Here is a 20,659-nt window from a genome sequence, read left to right as displayed (position 1 = left end):
GTCTTCCTCTCCATCTTATGTATACAACAGTCCATCCAAAATATGCATGTGTATATTTATATAGCTATATATAATATGTGTTATGTAGTTAATAGTGCGCTGTAGGCTGCCTTAATCTGGTTAACGAGTTTTATTTCCAGACAGGCGTCAGATCCAGCGTGAGATTCTGTATCGTCCGATTGCGCGCCGAGCTGCGCTTTTGCTTAACGGAGCTGGTGATCTCATTGACCAGGCCCTGGCAATCGTTGCAAACGGTCACCTGCTCGCCGCGCAGATTCTCCTTCTGGTCCTGTTGCGTCTGCGCCAAATGGCTGCCCGAGGAGAAGAGCGCAAAGCCGCGCGAGAAGCGGGATCTGTTGGGAGAGCGAAAGAGAGAAAAGCATAAGCTACTGTCCTGGTTGTATTGGTACGCAGCAGCAATACTTACTTGCGCTCCAGTGTGCTGCTGTTGGACAGCGGCCGATGGGCCGGACTGTGCACGGGCAGACTGCGCGGTCCCTCCATGCTGCGGGACATGGCGTTGTTGTAGTGCTGCTGCTTTTGCTGGTACTGATGCACGCCCGACGGCCGCATGGCCCCGGAATAGGAGGCGGACATGGATGCCTGATCGTGCAACGCCTCTACGGCCTGGCCAGTGGCAGCGGCTGCGGCAGAGCCTGGGCCAACACTAATGCCCGGCGTGCTCATGTTTGATCTTTGGTGCTTGGGCGATGAGGGTGCACTTCCCACCGTGCTGCGAGTCTGCGAATGGTCAATGAAATAGCTAATTATGAATGTTCAGTTCCTTTTGAAGTGCTCCTGGACTCACCTTGCGATCTGACTCGGAACGCAGGAGGCGCTCGATCAGCGATTTGGGAAACTGATCGTCCATGATGTTGCCCGTCGATGAGGAGTGCGCGTGGTGGGCAGCGTGATGCGATGGCGATGGCGTGCTCGAGCTGGCCGGGCTGGACAGCAGCGAGGGTGAGATCAGCACCAGCGGCACATTACGAAAATGCTCCGAGGGTATGCGCATCTTGGTATAGCACTTGGCGCAGACGGTGCGCTGGCACAGCTTGCACTGGATGCCCCATGGCCCGAAGAAGGAGAAGCGCGTGCGCAGGCAGAGAAAGCAGACACGACGCTTTTCAACATCCTCCTTGACGCGCACATCCATGGGCAGGCCCTCCAGCTCAGCTTTGGTCATGACGGAACGTATGTGAACGATCTCAGCCAGCGTGACAGACAGCCGATCATCACCACGTTCCATCCAGGTCTGTTTGTCCATAAAGGACTTGTTCCATGGGCCAAGCGAGGATGTTGAACGCGACGCAGTCTCATCAGCTCCAGTTCCAGACGTTCCACGTGCCTGCTGCTGCTGCTGCTGTTGCTGCTGTTGCTCCAGCGACTGTGGCGCTTCAGGTGTCTTCTTCAAAGGCTGTGCAAGCAGAGAAGGTCAAATAAGTTTAATGGATGCGTCATAAGATTAATTACAACTAGGTCCTACTCAACTCACCTCTTTCGAGGAGCTGCTGACGTCATCCGACTGACGCGACTCGGGACGCGTGGGCGGCATCGAGTGCGTCTCGTCCAGGTTGCTTTGGCAGCCAACGATGGTGTGACGGCGGGCGGAGGCGCGTCGCGACTCGCTCTGCGTAGCCAGGTCATAGGCTGTGGAAAGCAGAGAGAAAGAGAAGAAGGCGGCGGTTGGCCATTAGTTGGGATGCGCCATTCCATGGAAGGTCGGTCAACATTGCGTATGCGTTATATAGTATGTGTGTCTCGATGTGTATAATAATAGTGGAGCAAACGATAGCGAAAACAAGAACAAGGCATTCATAAAGTCGTACAGCAAGCAGCGGGCAGTGTGGACAGGTGACAGGTGACAGGTGCGAAGGGGAGCGTCACATGTGTGTGAAGTGTATGTATATGTGTATGTATTTGATGTTTGTGTGGAGACAAAAGACAAAAGAAACTAATTGAAATTCAATTGAAAATCAACTCAAGCTACCTGAGAAATGGAAGAATGGAACCAATTAAAATCATCAACAACAACAAATAACCTTAGTTACACGTTCGCTTAATTGAATTTTAAATAGTTTCTTAAAAGTTGAAGTTCGAATAAAATGTTATTGTTGATTCAGAGGATACTAAATACTTCAGCAATCTATGAAAAATAGGTTGAATATCTTTCAACTGCAATATGGAGCTTCACAATGAAATTTAATTTATATTATAAAGTTATCGATATCGATAACAATTAAACTCTGCTTAACACCTAAATTCAGTCGCTTTGCTGCCCCCCCGGGCTGATGCATGAATGTTTCAACGAAGACGAGATGTCTACATCGATTTCGATTGCATTAATTTAATTAGTTATGCAGTTTGATGGTGTGGAATTTGATGTGTTATCGATTATGAAGCTGATGTTTGTTGTTATCGAGAGAAGAGAACTTAGCTTGATACAGTTAATAATGCAATTTCTGGATCTAACTATTTGTGTGATAAAATTAATGTTTTAACAATGAGCGATAAATGCAGTTTTGTTATCGTTTCAATTTTGAATGTATCGAATACGTGAGCGATTGCAAGCAGACAAGAAGCTAAGAACGAATCATATCTTCGAGTATTCTCGCATATTTACATTCCAAGGCATTGTTATTGTAGAATCTGCGATATTCGTCCTGCGGCTGCTGCTGTTGCGGCGCCTGATCCTCTGCCCAGCGCAAAAAAGTGTTGCATAGTTTAAGGCAGCGTGTGCAAAATTTTCATTTTGTTCGTAATTTTTTTTTTATATTTAAGCGTATTTTTTTTTTTAATTTTTCAAATTGAAAATTAAATATATATTAATGAAAAAATTTCATTTGAAAGCACATCAACCAAAATGTTAGTTTGCATATATAAAAATAATAAGTTTGTCATGCAACATTGTTTTTATAATATTTCCGTTTTTATTATGTTTTATACTTGTTTAAAGTTATCTTCTTTAAATTTGTTGTGTATTTGTTGTTATTACAAATATTTCGAGATTATTTCTTCCAGTTGTGTGTGTTCGTTTTTGTGTCTGTGTGTGTGTGTGTGTGCGTGTGTGTGTGCATATCCTTAACCGGCATCAATTGTCTTCAGCCTGCGCCCACACCAACTGCTCTCCAACCAACTATATATATTTCATCTTTATATATATATATATATATATATATATTATCAAGTCGGTTCCCATTTGTTCTTAGTGCGTTTGGCAAAATATAATACATTTGATTTTGTTAACAAAATCATAAAACATAATTCATAATTCATTAGCGGTAGTTGTTCGCATATCATAAAATAGGCCAGGTTTAAACAAACGATCAAATACCTTCGCAAAAGTAAAGTTTTTTTGTGTTTTGTTTCGTGGCAAGTGTGGAAAAAGTAAGAAATAAAATAAAAATAAAATTTTAAATAAAAACAAAACCGCGTCAATATATCAAAGCATAAATATCGTATGCAAGTAAACTGTCACACAAAGTACGAAGGAGCAGGATTAAATAAATTGAATTGGAATCAATTTATCGAAGAATAAACAAAAAATCTTGCTATCAAAAATAATATATCTCTATTTATTATTAATATAAAAAGAATTTTCATGCTAGTTCCAAATTTATTCAAATAAGAGATTCTCTATAAAAACGGACAAAGACAGAGTTCAACTATTTCCAATTCCAATAATTATTTGATTTTAAAGATACAATATATATATTTGTATATATATCATTGGTTTCATTTAATTAACTGTCGCCTTCAATCATCCATGGACAAATTGAAAAATGTCAGGTCTTAAAATGTTTAAAGCCCTTGTCAAGGCAATTCATTATGAACCATGAAAATGCGAATTACTTGCAATATTTATTTTAACATGCCTTCATCGTAATAATAATAAAATATGGTATTTAAAAATAGCTCATTGTGTAAAGTTTGCAGCCCGTTTTTGTGCTATTTATTCGCATGTCCAAATAGTGAGTTATTTATAAGAAGTATTTATTCCTATTTCAGTTAAGTCGCTTTCCTTCATTTTACCTATGACCAATTTTTGATCTGTAGTTAATCTGTTGTGGAAATAAGATTATCTGATGCTATAAACTTTCTATTTCTGAACTAGCTGAAACCTTTCATATAGCTTCTCATATAACAAAGCGGAGGGTTTTCTAGACTAAATCAAACTAGTTGATTTTTTAACTTGTTTCATCTGAAGCTGATTGTAACCCAAGTAAGCCAAGTATTTCCAGTTGAAATCCGATTGGGTTACAGAGAACTTGTTCCTTTATACTTTGTGCACATTTCGTAACAGCTGTTGTATATTCTATATAGATATATATATATATATATAGATATCGCTTGACATCGATACTCACTTGTGCGTCTCGGTCGCATCAGCAAGGCCGGCGACTCGTGCCTCATCTGACCGCCCAATATGTAGCCGCCAATGGGATATGGCGGCATTTTGGGCTGGGAATAACGATGCAGCTCGGCGAGATGTGCGGCGGCGGCTGCTGTGGAGGCATTGCCGCTGCTGATGCTGGAATCATCGAAGATTTGCTCGTCGTCCTGGCCAGATGAATATTTGTTGCATATTGAATAATCGAATGGTGTGGCATGTGGCACGGCCTGTCAACTAACTTACCTGCAACTTTGAGAAATCCACTTTGATGAGCCGCTGCCGGGAGCGTGACAGCGTCGCGTTTGTCGAATTTGGAAGCACTGCAAAAAAAAACAAAAGACGAAACGTAACTCTTAGATACAGAGCGAAAATGAAGTAGACTAAATTAATGCTATGGGAAAATGGATCTGTATGCTGCCTTCTCAATGTGTGTGTCTGTGTGTGTGTGTGTGTGTGTGTGTGTGACTGAGTGCACTCACAGCTGCTTTGATTAGATTACATGCTCGGTAAGTTGCACAAGCAGCGACTAACCTTCCCCCTCTTTGCCCCCAAAGGGGTCTAGAGCGTAACCAGCTCCATGGAATCGCCCCTCGCCCGGTAATTAGACAACGTCTTGAGCTTTGCTCTTTTACTTTGTCATCTTATTGTCGGTTTGTTTCTTTAGTTTTTTTTTTTTTTTTTCATTTATTTTTTAGTGTCTCGTCTGGGCATTCAACTAACCGTTAAGTCAACGCATTTAATGGTTCTACCCGTCAAGTTTTTTCTTCCGCTTGTGCAATGCTCGTAAAAGTGCTTGGGAAATTAACCCGAAGAGCATGTTTCAGCTTCATGTGTTATTTATTTAATTTACCACAAATTTCAAAGGCAAATATATTTCGTTTGTTTTTAGTTAAGTCCGTTTTTTAGCCATGCACAAATTTAGTTTCTAAACAGATTCCGCATAGTTTTCATTAGTTTCAGAAAAGTTGAAAGTGATTAAACATTTGCTATTAGACAATTAAAAATAAGTAAGAAGAAAATATGGTGCATTATTTTGAATCAAATTTAATGTATTATCAATGTTTATAGAAGTCAATTCTCAGTTTCAAAGTTCCTTTGATAAGGTTATAAAATGGACTTCGAAGCAATGCATGGGCCAAGGGTCATTCCTAGAAGAGTTTTAAAAGTAAATTAGCTTTGGCCTGCTTTCCATCTATTCCTTGATTAAATTTGCATTTTTGCTTAGTTTACCAAGCGCATTGAACGTAGCCTATTATTTTGGCCGCAACTGTATGTGCTTACAGAAATAGAGGGTAAATAGGGACTGTCATAATTTGAATACTGTAAAACAAATCTACCTTATTTTGAAGCTAACTAATTTGTATTTTCTTCTTCTCTTCCACTCTAGGCTCTTTCATTATACTCTGCTGTCCAGATTTCAGTTGGAATAAAGCCTGCGGCTTTGTTTTTGCGATATACTTGAGCAGAATGCTGCATGCAAAGTTCTTGCTCGAAGGACGGTACTGTTACTGCCCGCTACCCCCACCTCACACCCAACCCCACACCCAACCCAACCGAACCAACTGGCTCGAAATTGAAACCAGGTCAAAGCAAAAAAGTGGCATCGATAACGACTTGGCTGCTACCTTTTGATGTCCTGACAGCCTGACGGGGCTTTGGTGTTGGCGGATTGACAGCGGTTGCAGTGGCAACAGCACGCGGTGCAGCACGTGGCGTTGGCTGTGGTTGCGACTGCAACGGCGACTGCAACTGCAACGGCGACTGCAAGTGTGTGGCAGCAACTGTCTCGGTTTCCGTTTCGGGGCCGCAATAGAGCGACGCATCGCTGGCAACATCAACGACATCCGCGTTGCGTACGACGTGATGCGATCTGAACACTGCAGCGGCTGTTGAGCGCTTGGCACTGGGCGTCGTTTGTTGTTTGGCAGCCATTTGTGCGCAGCGAGCGATTTCGGTTGTTGGTTTTGGTTTTTGTTTTTGGCTAAGAAAGTTGGCTTAAACTTTGCATTGCATGTGAAGGAAATTGGCGCCCCGCCTGTCAGAGCTGTTGCTCTACTTTCAGGGCACTTCACTTCGCACAGCACGTTTGTTGTTTTCTCCTGATTTGTGTTTTCTTTATTTTTGTTTTTTTTTTTTTTTTTCACTCTTGCACGGTTGCATTCGGGCTATCGATCCGACAGGCAACCAACCAACCCCACTACCGTAGGGCTAACAGTTGTTGTCCCATTTTTTGGGGTGTGTGCGTGTGCGTGTTTTTGTGCTTGTGCTTGTCTAGTTAATTGACTGAGTGGCTGACTGTCTGACTGATAGTCGTTTGGCAGCGCGACGCGCGTAGTTAATACTTTTTGTTACAAGTAGTTTTCAATTAAACTGCTTAATCAGGTCGTTTTCATTTTCACCCGCGCCACGCGTCGCCTGCGGCCAGCCACAACAACACGTAGCGACACCGCCGAAGCTTAACACAAAACTGTCGACTCTGTCTCTCAGCAACGCATTTGCTTGAGCTCGAAAAGCTTTATACGTCAAGCGCATGCGTCGCGCAAAGAGAGTGGGCGACAGATTAAGAGACAGCGAGAGAGAGAGAGCGCGTACACTTTGTTTTGTTTTGACATTTAACATTTAACGCTGTTTGTCTTTGTTACGTCATTAATTTGGTGACGTCGCTTAAGGGAGCACGCAGAAAGAGAACACATTAAGGCTGAATGCGTAAAGCTGTGCGTTTGATTATTGCAAAAGTTTGAAGCTAACTAATGAAAGTGAATGGGCGGCGCTAGGGCACGTTACAGCTATTTTTAAACCGTTTTTAACGGTAATTGAAATTTGTATGAGCGATTTTAAGCTTTATTAACAGTGTTAGTAAGTGGCTCAAGTTTACTGTGGTTCAATGTTAATTGTTTTGTACACAGTCATAAAAAGGATACAGCTGTACAAAACAAGGTACTCAGCCACATAGTATGTCCTGATATGTAGGTGGATAAAGCACAGTGGTCATAATAATGAAGATCTAATATATTAGCCAGGCGGCAACAGAAAATAACCAAAAAAACGCTGCATGCTTTTAGGCTGATTCATAAACAGCGCCATTTTCTAGCCAGCTCAAAGGGGTATGCAACACTGGTTTTCAAAAATCTGACCAAACGCGCAACCGTCTTTCACTCGGCCTCTGTTGCACGATTGCAGCGATTGCAGCAGAGCCAAACAAACAAAAGTTCACTGCAGACAAACAAACATAGCGCCGGTGCCGCAGCCACAGGCGGAGTTGTTGTCATCATCATCTTCATCGTTGCCGTCGTTGTCGTCGTCTTTGAGGTTGTGTCGTGTTGCTGCTGCTGTTGTTGTTGCTGCAAGCGCTGCAACGTTGTCGCTATCTTTGTGTGTCACAATTTTGCACGCTTCCTTCAGCAGAGGCGATTGGAAAATGTTGCCGTTTTTGATCTATGCTGGCATGCGCATGCCAGCAACGGCAATTGGCCAAGCAAACACAAACATAGACAGACAGACAGACAGACAGACAGACAGACATAGTTACGAGTTAGACAGGGGCGGACAATGGGGCACCGACAAGTGCAGTGAAAACTTTTCGTGGCTAACAAGTTTTTCTCTTTTTTTTTCTTTTCTTTTGCCCAGAAGACAGGGACTGCAGCAGAGGAGCTGACAGGCGGCAGCATGTGTATGACAACAATTTATGAACGGTTTGGCGTTGAAAATTTTTGGAAAAGGTTGATGACAACACAAGTAGAAGGGGATTGACTCTGCCACACACCAAATATGCATAAGAGGCGGGTTTTTATCAAAAGACTCTTCTCTTTTTTGCTGTGCAAAGTTTGCTGGCACAAAAAAAAAGAAGTGTTTTGTGGCTAAGCAAATACTTGCTGACAGTCAAATATTTAATTTTCGATATCTTATCATTATCTTTGTAATTCAACAGTCCTCTTTTCTTCCGGATATTGAGTTATTTATATGTATACACTTTCATGCTGCATACCAATTGCAAATAAACGCCAACTGACTTAATTTTTGTCAAGAAAATTTAAGTTAATCAAATAATTGACTGTGAAGAGTATGTGCCACAGTGAACTCTGTTACAGGCTTTATTTATAATTGTTTTATTTCAATGGGAGTTTTCACTTACATTTTTCCTTAAGCGGTGGAGTCTCGGGCGGCGTTATTTGCTTAAGCTCCTTGCCCTGGCGTATGGACTCCATCAGCTGCTCCCGGGGCGAGGGCGTGCATTTCAATGGTGGGCCCAGTTGGCGTTCCGAGGCCTTTAAAGAAAACAATGAGGAGCATTTGTTGTAAACATTAATGAAAATCCATATGCCATTAATTGAATTGAGTAAACGAATGGGTTTATTTTAGCAAAATATATATATATATAGTGACATATCCATAGTCGCACCCACCCTTTAACATATCTTAGCACATAAGCATAAGCACAATTATAAACATTTCTAATATTGTAAACAAAGAGCCTGGTGATAACATCGACATTGGTCAAGATCAAACTGTCCCCCTTTGGTAGACATAAACAATTCACCCTAAATATCACGCCACTGTCAATGTTCCCATCAGAGTACTATCCCACGCATAATTGCTGACGCAGCTCAAACTTCACTCAATTTTGACTCAAACTCTCTCAAAGCGAAGTTTGCTAAGCGACCGCAACAGTTAGATAAATCAGTTCATATTCGGGAAGCAAATCTGAATGTACTCAACAAAAGTAGCCGTTAAGTGAAAATAATAAATTGAAATATATTTTTTTATAGTAACCTAACGTGTAAAACTTAATTGGCGCAGCCGGTAGGATACGTCGGGAAAAATTAAAGATCGCTAAAGGATAATTAATTCCCAGATCTAACGCACAATCGCGACCGAAAGTGTTGTCGGAGTGTAATAAAAATTTTCTCGAATACGTATCCGCACAAGAACCTTCGGGTCATTAGTAGCTTAATAATATTGACCCTTTGGGCAATAAAGCTACTACAGTTAATAACGACTGGCTTTGCATATCGTTTGATCCCTGCAATACGTTATTACTGAGTCTTTTTAAGACACACACACAAAAAAAAAAAAACATTTACACAATAATCCATCACAAACTTTAACTTAAAATAAAAGTGCAAAATCAAAGAACAATAAAGTTCAAACCTACAAACTCAAAACTATTCAAAAAAAAGTGTATTACACCAAGATGACAATGGAATTATCAGAACAACACCTCAACCAGGCCCTTTCACAACTTAGACAGGTGCCAAGCTTTGACGGATCAACGGATCAACTAAACGCCTTCATTAAAAGGATAGATTACATCCTACACCTGTATCCAACCCGAGATGTTAGACAACATAGCATCTTATACGGAGCCATCGAATTGCAAGTCACAGGAGATGCTCAGAGAATATCACAAAGGACAGCAGCCAACACTTGGCAGGAGCTGAGAAACGCATTGATTGAAGAATACAAAGTGCAGACACCATTTGAAGAACTCCTTCGACGCTTATACAACACGAATTACCAAGGAAACGTCCGTAAGTTCATCGAGGAGCTCGAGAATAAATCTTTTGTTATATTAAATAAGTTAGCACTAGAAAATATACCTAGCAATACAACCCTTTATACAAATGCTATGAATAACACAATCAAAGATGTTATTACAAAAAAATTACCAGATAGGCTTTTCATGATGTTAGCCAGACACGACATTACGTCGACACAAAAACTAAAGCAAGTAGCTCAAAGAGAGGGATTATATGAAAATAGTGTTACTGAAAAACCTAAAAATAATAATGTTCAGGGAAATCCAAATAACAATCGTAGGAACATGGGAAATTATCAGCAAAATGCTAACCCAACCACCATTTCAAGTGGCTATTCCAACACGAATCAGAGTTATCACGCACAAAATAAACAGCATAATAAGTCCGAAGACAATCAGAAAGCTCACCACGAGTTCCAACAGAAATTAAGTCAAGGTAGATACCAAAATCCCTTAAACTACCAAAATCAGTCCCATTCACGCTTGAATGCACCAAACCCTCCGACTAAACGTCAAAGAGATAGTAACAGTGGGCAGATGAAAATGGATACATCCGAAAATTTTCATCAGCAAGCCTCGGAACAAACAGAAGAAATCCATTCATAAAATTGATTATGAATGACGAAGTTCTAAAATGTGTCATCGACACAGGTTCAACCATAAATCTAATGAAAACAAACCGCTTAAATTTTCCAGTTTACAACGAAACATTAAAGGTTCACACCATAAATGGTGTTATTGAATTAAAACAAAGTATACGATTAGGAGCAAGCAAAATTTGTCCGAGCAAACAAAAATTCTATATTCACGACTTCTCAGAGCATTATGATGTTCTGATTGGGAGAGAATACCTTGAGGCATGTCAAGCAAAAATAGACTATGCACAAGGATCCGTAACCTTAGGAGAATTTAACTTTTGTTTTAGATATAACGACGAAGAGGTCGAAGAGGACATGACCGCACAAGAGTGCCTTGATCCACCCTCAACAGAGGACAGACCATTTAACTTCGCTATTAATAATGAATTAATAGAAAACAATGAGTTTAGGCTAGAGCACCTAAACTCAGAAGAAAAAGAAAAAATAAAAAAAGTTTTACATGAATTTCGTGATATCCAGTACCATGAAGGTGACAATTTGACTTTCACTAGTACAATTAAACACAAAATTCTAACAAAACATGAGGACCCAATTTACAAGCGTCCATACAAATATCCTCAAATATACGATGAGGAAGTAAATAAACAAATAAGCGATATGATAAAACAAAATATCATACGTAAATCCAAATCCCCTTACTGCTCACCAGTAATAATCGTTCCAAAGAAAAACGATGCATCTGGAAAGCAAAAGTTCCGGTTAGTCATAGATTACCGCAATCTCAATGAACTAACTATTAATGATAAATACCCTATCCCGATCATGGATGAAATATTAGACAAACTTGGAAAATGTCAATATTTCACAACCATTGATCTAGCCAAAGGCTTCCACCAAATCCAAATGGATCCTGGTTCAATACCCAAGACCGCATTTTCGACTAAACATGGCCATTACGAGTACACTCGCATGCCATTTGGTCTTAAGAATGCACCTGCAACGTTCCAACGTTGTATGAACAATCTCTTAGAAGATTTAATTTTTAAGGATTGTCTGGTCTACTTAGACGACATTATTATTTTTTCCACTTCATTGGAGGAACACATTTTGTCGCTACAAAAGGTATTTAAGAAGCTTAGAGAAGCTAACTTAAAACTACAGTTGGATAAATGCGAGTTTATGAGAAAAGAAACTGAATTTCTCGGTCACATAATCACAACTGAGGGTATAAAACCAAATCCCAACAAGATACAAGCAATTGTCAAATTCCCAATTCCAAAAACCCCAAAAGAAATTAAATCATTTCTAGGATTATGTGGTTTCTATAGGAAATTTATACCAAATTTCGCTAATATAGTAAAACCATTAACACTTAAATTAAAAAAGGGAGCAAAAATCAATATAAAAGACAGAGACTACGAGCTAGCGTTTGAAAAGCTAAAAGTACTCATAACATCCGACCCAATTTTAATATACCCTAACTTCGAAAAACCATTTTCATTAACTACAGACGCGAGTAATATGGCAATAGGGGCCGTCCTTTCGCAAGAGCATAAGCCTATATGCTATGCAAGTAGAACTCTCAACGAGCATGAGTTAAATTATTCAACGATTGAAAAAGAATTATTAGCAATCGTTTGGGCCACTAAATACTTTAGGTCCTATCTCTTTGGTCGACAATTTCAAATCCTTAGTGATCACAGACCACTCGTCTGGTTAAATAATATGAAAGAACCTAACATGAAATTACAAAGGTGGAAGATCAAGCTAAATGAGTTTGATTTCCAAATTAAATACGTCCCAGGAAAAGAAAATTATGTGGCAGATGCTCTGTCCAGAATTCAATTAAACGAAAACTTCTTAGGCGAAGATACAATTAGCACAAGAGCAACAATACATAGTGCTCAAGAAGACAACAGTAACCATTTACAAATCACAGAAAGACCACTTAATTATTATAATCGACAAATAGAATTTGAAAAAGGAACCGAGAACGAAACAAAAGTTACGAATTACTTTCACAAAACCAACATAAAAATTACGTACAAAGACATGACTAATACGCATGCCAAAGAATTAATAAAAGAATACTTATGCACAAAGAAAAGTGTGCTATACTTCCACAACGAAGCAGATTTTCCAATTTTTCAAGAAGCCTACTTAGAAATAATAAGTCCGAATAATTCAACAAAGGCAATGAAAACTAGTACAAAATTAATAGACCTTCAAACATACGCAGAATTCAAAGAATTAATATTAAAAAAGCACAAAGAATTATTACATCCAGGAATTGAAAAAACTATCAATTGGTTCAAAGAAACCCACTATTTCCCAGATTATCAAAATCTAATTCAAAATCTAATAAATGAATGTGAGATTTGCAACATCGCAAAAACAGAACACAGAGATACAAAATTAACTTTCGAAATAACTCCGGAAATCGCTAATATCCGAGAAAAATATGTAATGGATTTTTACATAGTAGGAGATAAACAATTTTTATCTTGCATTGATATCTATTCAAAATTTGCATCATTAATAGAAATAAAAAGTAGAGACTGGCTAGAAACCAAACGAGCTATATTACAAGTGTTCAACCAAATGGGTAAACCCATCGAAATAAAGGCAGACAAAGACTCAGCTTTTATGTGCACAGCTTTACAATTATGGCTAAAATCAGAAGCAGTAAATATTAATATAACCACTAGTAAAAACGGTATATCCGACGTAGAACGATTTCATAAGACAGTTAACGAAAAACTAAGAATCATTAACAGCGACTCAGACGTCGAAAATAAACTTACAAAATTTGAAACTATACTCTACACGTACAATCATAAAACAAAGCACAAAACGACTAACAGAACACCAGCGGACATATTCATATATGCAGGTACACCAGAGTATGACACTCAAGCTAATAAAGAAAAACTAATAAATAACCTCAACAAAAACCGAAGAAACTTTTAACAATTTAATTGAACAAAGTAAAGAATTCAATAACCTTATACAAATCGAATACCTAGTAGAAAAATTAAACAGAGAAATAAACGGCTTAAAAATAGCCAAACGTAGCAAAAGAGGTTTAGTTAACATAGTAGGAACAGCATATAAATACTTATTTGGAACATTAAATCAAGAAGACAAAGCAGAAATTGAACAAAAAATAAGCAACTTAGCAGAAAACAGCGTTCAGGTTAACGAATTAAATTACATAATAGAAGCTATAAACAAAGGAATAGAAATCATGAACGAACTAGATCAAGAGAAACAAAAAGGAAAGAAATTAGATATCCTTATATTTAACTTACAACACTTTACAGAATATATAGAAGACATTGAGATGGGAATGCAGCTCACAAGATTAGGAATTTTTAACCCAAAATTACTAAAACATGACTATTTGTTGCATGTTAATTCTGAGAAATTGTTGAATACAAAAACTTCCACTTGGTTTAAATCAGATACAAACGAAATACTGATAATATCCCATATTCCTCGAGAAATAATAAAAAGCCCGGTATTCGAAATAATTCCATACCCGGATGAAAATAATAATATTTTGACAGAAATAGCTCATGAAAAATATTTTACCCAAGATAAAAAAGTTTATAGCAGAGAAACAAAAAAATTAATTAATAATGAATGTTTAACAGGAATTTTAAACCAAATAACATCAGAATGTAGTTATACTAAAATTTTGCAAAATTTTCAAATCAACTACATAGAACCAAATATAATTTTAACTTGGAATTTACCAAAAACTATATTAAACCATAATTGTATAAATAACGAAATAACAATAGAAGGAAACAATATAATAAAAATCTTTAATTGTTCATTGCAAATTAATGAAATTTCAATTTCAAACAATATGTTAGATTATACTCAAAGCATTTACGTAAGCAATGATGTTATAAAATTAGAACCACTTTCGTTTGTACAAACGAAACAAATTATAAATGCACATACAAAATTTAACAATGTATTCCAGATAATTACAATAACCATATTTGTAATCATATTAATAAGTTTAACACTGTATTTGACATATAAGTTCAAAAGCATACCTAAGAAATTAATTATAAAATATAAAAAACCCAAAGTAGAAGAAACACCTACAATAATAGGAGATATACCAATTGTAAAAGAAGAAAATGTTACACTATATCCAAACTTAAACACCTGAGGACAGGCACTTTTCTAATGGTTGGGGGAGTGACATATCCATAGTCGCACCCACCCTTTAACATATCTTAGCACATAAGCATAAGCACAATTATAAACATTTCTAATATTGTAAACAAAGAGCCTGGTGATAACATCGACATTGGTCAAGATCAAACTGTCCCCCTTTGGTAGACATAAACAATTCACCCTAAATATCACGCCACTGTCAATGTTCCCATCAGAGTACTATCCCACGCATAATTGCTGACGCAGCTCAAACTTCACTCAATTTTGACTCAAACTCTCTCAAAGCGAAGTTTGCTAAGCGACCGCAACAGTTAGATAAATCAGTTCATATTCGGGAAGCAAATCTGAATGTACTCAACAAAAGTAGCCGTTAAGTGAAAATAATAAATTGAAATATATTTTTTTATAGTAACCTAACGTGTAAAACTTAATTATATGTATATATACATATAGTATATGCATAATAACACAAAAATTCACAAATTGAAAGCGAAAGAGCGCGATAGGAGACAGTGCATATATGTAACTAGTTGAACATTGGAACATTGGACAGTCATATTAAGCATTTGTTTGGCTATTCGAAATGGGCATAGGGAACGCAACACACACCTTCTTTAATGGCGGCCGTGACCTAATGAACTCCAAGATCATCGCGTGGGCATCCTTCTTCACGCGCGGCGGTATATCACCATTGACCATCACCTTGCGCAATTGATACTTTCTGTGGTAAGAAGAAAAAAGAGAAATTTCAAATTTATATTTGTGGCTTGATACTCTTTTTGTAGAGTATATAAACGAGTATATAAATGTGTTCTTTAAGTAGGGAAGCGTACCCAAATGTAGTACATATTTTCGTCTCCGACGATGTCTGAATTGGTAATGTTATGCATCTAATGTATTGAGAATTAAGAATAATTCTAGGAATTTGGAATATCTAGGAATTGGAATATTGAATAATATTGAAAAACATTGATTTTTCGTAATATCGAAAAATATCGCTTTTTCGTAATATCGAAAACTATCGATAATTATAAAAATTTCCTATTGACGGAAACTATGAGAGCAAGAGACCCTCAGTTTTGTTGTATGTTTTGTCAAACACACAAGTATATGCTAAATTTCAGATACAGGGTATCTACATAGGTGTTTACTTACTTGGCGCGTATATCGCCCATAAGTATCTCATAGGGCGTCAGCTCGTATTCGATGGGCGTGCGCTCATAGTTGCGCTTCTTCAGGCGAACGCCGCGTCGCAGCTCGTCGATAACCTGCACCCAGAAGCGTGCCTATGGCAAGAGAAAGAGATTAATAAGAGCATTAGTAGTCGGCTATAGTTGTTTGTATAAACAGTTATTTATATTTATTGACAGACATGCACTAAGCTTTGGACTCAGGCATATTGAAAGCAATTGCTGCTTGCTTATTGGACGTACTTGCAACGTTCTCCAGAGTTCCAGCTCGTGCTGCATAGGCAGCAGGTAAGACAGAGACAAGAAGTGGGGAGGGGGGGCTTAGGCTTAGAAATTGCAATCGCCACTCACTTTAATCAGTGGCGCACAGCGGGTTGCAGCTACTTAGCTTGGTTGGCTTTTCACTTTTTCCGCCGTTGTGAATATATTTTAATTAATTTAGCCATAATTTAGACCCGCTGTGATCAAGTCAAGCGCTTCAATACCAATCAGCGCACATTACACACAAACACACACACACACACACACACACAAATACACACTTGACACTTCAGATGTAAGTTGTGGCAGTTGCACCTGGCAGTTGGCGGGTTAACAGTGCGTATGAGTAATGTGTTCGATGTGTGCGCGATGGCAGGAAGCGTATTTAGCACACAATGGCAAATGAGGGAGGGGATGGGGGGGAGCAGAGTTTCGGGTGCAACTGATTAAACTAGATGTAACAGTGATTCGCATTTTCACTTTTCATGGTGGCGGCGTCGCTTTTCCTGTTCCTGTCAGCGGCTGCGTCAATTTGCGGCAATAAATTTTGTGGCAGCTCATTAAACATGCAAAATAGTCGCGGCGACAGGGGGGGTGGGTGGTATTGGGCTGCTAATTTACACCCACAAAGCTGAGAGGCTGCGGCACATGTTTTCTCGTCTTTTTTTTTTTTGGACACAATCGCATAATCGACACAAGGCAACAAAAAAGTCGACAAATGTTGCATTCAGCGCTAGGCTGTAGTTGTTGCGCTTCAATAAATGCAACAACAATAGCCATGGCATAAACAACAACAGCGCATCATGGGCAACGTGTGGCAGCTTCCGGAAGCGCTTGCAACAGTTTGTTGTTTGTTGTTAAGCTGCCATGTTGCATGAAATATTGCACATGTGCGTAGCGCTTGTAAAATTCATTTTTTTTTTTTTTTTTTGGTTTTCGGGTAGGTGGAGTTTTCAGCATCATCATCACGAATATTAGCATAAAAACAGCAGCACCACAATGCTCATCATCATCATCATCATTAGCATGCTAAGCAGCAAAGCGAAACACATGTAGGGCTGTGTCTAGGAAAATGCAGTTTATGTTGATATGCTCGATAGCATCGGCTAAAAGGTGAAAGAGATTCCCGCAATCTAACAAACTATACGCACCAGAAAGAGGGGCAAAAGTTGAATGTTGTATCAGCGAACTGTCCAATTGTTGCCAGTGATAGCTGAGAGGGGGTCTAGAAACATTTTTTTACCAAGAAGTTAAAGAAGAGTACCCCTATCCGGCATTAAGCTCCAATTCTATTCTACACTCAATCCAACAAAGAGTTGTCATATCGGGATCCTATCGGGAAACAATTTCCAAGAAGGACGGGCTCAAATACAATGTATTTGATTTGATTTTCAAGCCATGTTAATTGAAATTTAGTTAGCACATTGTACTACTGAGTTTCATGGGACTTTTAAGCCAAGCTAATACGATATTTCTGGAAAGAATTTAAGGTAAAAATCTTCCATTAGAGTTTACCGTCTGCTGCATTCCATCTAATTGCTTTCAAGTAATTACCTCACTCATATTCCAGTCCAATCCCAAATAGCTAGACAACAGGGAGTTACCCGCTCCAAAGCAACTGTTTCGGCTAAAAGTCCAACAAAGCATGAAGCACAAAGAAATATATAATAATGCAACAAACAAAAGAATTTCAGCAATTCCAGCGTAAAGCTCTATCCAAAAACGGGGCAACAATCAAAAAAGAGCCAAGCAGATCTGAAAACCGTTTCTTATAGTCTGCATATCGCGTGGGCTTGTCGTTCCGGTCTTAACTAAGAGACGGGCTGTAGGGAGTGGGGCGACAAGGGGCATCAGCTACTTATTGTGTGACATTCTGAAGGCTGTTTGGCTTCCGAGAAACTGATAAAGCGCTGACTATATAAAGTTTGTTGCGTTTGAATTCTACCAAAAATACAAAACAAAACAATAGTTATGTAGTTTGGAGAGTACGACTAGTAAATACTCTATATCCAGCATTCAGGGATCATCACACTTCGCACTTCCTTTATACATATTCACATTTACAGAAAGCAGAGATTCACTCGATACTTATCGATATCGTGGAGTAATCGAGAGGGGCCCGTTACATAAAACCGTAAAGCCAAAATACCCGTTTAACCATATGGTATGGCTACAGGGTATACGAGTAGAAGAAAACCCAAGTTAAAGAGTTGACATATAAACAATAGACAGGTGAGGAGACACACAGAGAGTCTAGAGAGGAGGTGAAATCTTATCAATTTCAATGGGTACAAACCGTCAGTCAGTCATTCGCTTTGCTTGATAAGAACAGGCACAGTTTCTAATCAAACTCTACAATTGTTAAGAATTACACAAATATCATCAGAGGCACTCGCTGTAAAATAAATACATATTTCGCCTGCAATTGGGAGCTTTACATTCTTTATGGGTGCCATGAATGGACTGTATACAGTCTTTGCGCAACAAGTCATGGGTATTAATTGCCCAATTGAACTGCGCCTCATTTTATTTTTATAATATTTCTTTTTCTGATTTTTAATCAACGCCTTTTAACGAAATGCAAATTTTTGTTGATTTAATTACGAATATGGCGCTGATACGGGCCTGAGAGTTAGGATGGGTTGGCTGTATTTATGATATATGATACCGACTCGTATGTAGTCTAGCGCACGCGAACCTATTTTTTGCGGTTTTTCTTTCCTGTTTTATCAGCATGCCAAATGATGTGTGGGGCGTGTGCCCAAGGTAATATTGTTGGCTCGGGCATAGCAGGATATTGGATACGCTTTAATGAAAAAACACAAATCATGATCGTTTACTGATGTAACTTAGCCTAGGTTGGTTTTAGAACTGACATTGTGGTAGTCAATGATCAGATAAAATAAGATAATTTTCCATTTACTTTGTGGCAGCGATTTTTCTTAGCGAGTTTCATGTCTAATGAGCCATTTTTTTAGTGGACGCTTTAACTATTTGCGAATTATAAGTAAAAATTTTCATAGATGCTTAAGATTATCGAAGGAAAATGTTGTCAAGAGTTCTGTTTTGCTTGAACATTGCCTTTCTTTAAAAATAGCACAATATGAAATGCAAGCAAACTGCCTCAAAAAACCCACAGACCTTGAATTGTAAACTGACAAAACACACAGAAGATTGTCCATGTTTTTCATCTTCTTTTTTGCCACAAACCTATTTGGCTTGCGTGCTTGGCCAATTTGCGTGTTGGTCTCAATGGATTTGGAGGTCCAATAGCAACCACAAGCGAATTCCTGAGCTGGCCTCGACATTTTTTTTTTATATTTAAAGGTCACACAAAAAACTCGATTACAAATATGTATATAGATATATTTGAATCCAAATATTTGGCGCTAATGTGTCGCACATTAAATGTATCTCGCATAGTCGAACTCATTAGGATAATGGGAGCTGTCAAACCGCTGCGAGTCGATTATTAAAATTAAAAGTGAATTTTGTGAAATGGTTCACTTTTTTCATTGTCTTTTTCACCTGGCCCCGTTGAGGTTAAAACGGAAGACGCTCCTCCCACCCCCTACCATCATCTAACTATAAAAGCTGAAACATTGCGCGTGATCTCTATGATAATGGTAATGATAATGATGATGGTTGCCTGCCGGTGGATTCGAAGAGGTGCGCCAAAATAGCAGCCAAAGAGTCGGTCGTGATTCGCTGTGTAGCCCACTTTAAAGACCATTAGTGGTTTTTCCTCAAATATTGCATAACATATCGAATCGAATGTAAGATATACACCGTGTGCTTAAGATGGGGAGGGAAGGGGACTTACCCAGTCGTTGAAGCCCAGCTTCGCCAGCTCATACTGCGTGCTTTGCGATGTTTCTGATGCCTTTATTAGTTTTTCGGTATCTACAGAAAAAGATATTGGCAAAAGTTTATGGATATGCATAAGTTGGGATAGATGAATGTATTTTTCTTGTAACTTACCATTGTTTAGGATTTGTTGCAAAAATATTCGCAGCTCAATTGTTTCCGTTACCAAGGCGCGACAAACGGCTTTGTAATGGTTCTCTGGTAATGCGGGCTTTATATGGTTTGTACAGGTCTGTAATCAAAATTAGTCAATGTTAAGTAATCAGGGAAACACCTTTTAAAAACAATGTAAATATAGTATGTATATGTAAGAGAGAGAGGGGCTAAGAACACTTTCTGATCTATGCCATACAATAAAAATTTAACTGTTTTTGAGAATTTTTAGCGAAGTTGTGCATGTTATCAAATATTTTTGCATCCGGGTCAGCGCACTTGGCAAGAGTTAGTTAGAATTCTGAAGCAAATTTGAGGTTTGATATTGAGCTTCAACCTTTTTAGGCAATATAAAGAGCTGATCCCATGAAAAAATAATACATCTATCTTATTATTTATCTATCGATATACCTTCCGTATTTTTTGCTTACTCATCTAATTAACAATAATCCATTGCAAACTT

The 20,659-nt window shown here is 38.6% G+C and overlaps 1 protein-coding gene and 1 long non-coding RNA gene across 6 annotated transcripts in view; one reads left to right on the top strand and one right to left on the bottom strand.

Moving 5' to 3' along the window:
* Positions 1-34: 34 nt before the first annotated feature.
* The window catches only part of spir (spire type actin nucleation factor), a 62,605-nt gene continuing 41,980 nt past the window's right edge, over positions 35-20,659 (bottom strand). The window contains exons 5-16 of one of the 4 annotated variants that reach the window (XM_070209084.1): positions 20,158-20,275; positions 20,000-20,079; positions 15,881-16,011; positions 15,335-15,446; positions 8,526-8,658; positions 4,637-4,713; positions 4,368-4,560; positions 2,624-2,695; positions 1,496-1,650; positions 809-1,417; positions 428-741; positions 35-353 (exon numbers count right to left, since the gene is read on the bottom strand). In XM_070209084.1, coding sequence (XP_070065185.1) covers positions 131-353; positions 428-741; positions 809-1,417; positions 1,496-1,650; positions 2,624-2,695; positions 4,368-4,560; positions 4,637-4,713; positions 8,526-8,658; positions 15,335-15,446; positions 15,881-16,011; positions 20,000-20,079; positions 20,158-20,275 — 2,217 coding nt within the window. In that variant the 3' untranslated portion in view covers positions 35-130. Of the gene's footprint in view, positions 354-427; positions 742-808; positions 1,418-1,495; positions 1,651-2,623; positions 2,696-2,892; positions 3,335-4,367; positions 4,561-4,636; positions 4,714-6,018; positions 6,848-8,525; positions 8,659-15,334; positions 15,447-15,880; positions 16,012-19,999; positions 20,080-20,157; positions 20,276-20,659 lie in introns of those variants that run through there. The other 3 variants (XM_002052108.4, XM_070209085.1, XM_015173269.3) reach the window with 3 other exon arrangements.
* Positions 4,709-8,416, top strand: LOC116651591 (uncharacterized). 2 transcript variants are annotated; one of them, XR_004304604.2, is made up of 3 exons: positions 4,709-4,899; positions 5,781-5,892; positions 8,024-8,416. It is a non-coding gene; the product is annotated as an uncharacterized lncRNA (long non-coding RNA). The 2 variants fall into 2 exon arrangements; XR_004304603.2 differs by having other exon boundaries at positions 8,021-8,416.

The sequence above is a fragment of the Drosophila virilis genome, chromosome 4, assembly GCF_030788295.1.
Source record: "Drosophila virilis strain 15010-1051.87 chromosome 4, Dvir_AGI_RSII-ME, whole genome shotgun sequence".
NCBI classification, from domain to species: Eukaryota; Metazoa; Arthropoda; class Insecta; order Diptera; family Drosophilidae; genus Drosophila; species Drosophila virilis.
The sequence above is the reverse complement of the archived record's forward strand: the minus strand, read 5'-3'. Positions and strand labels throughout refer to the sequence as shown.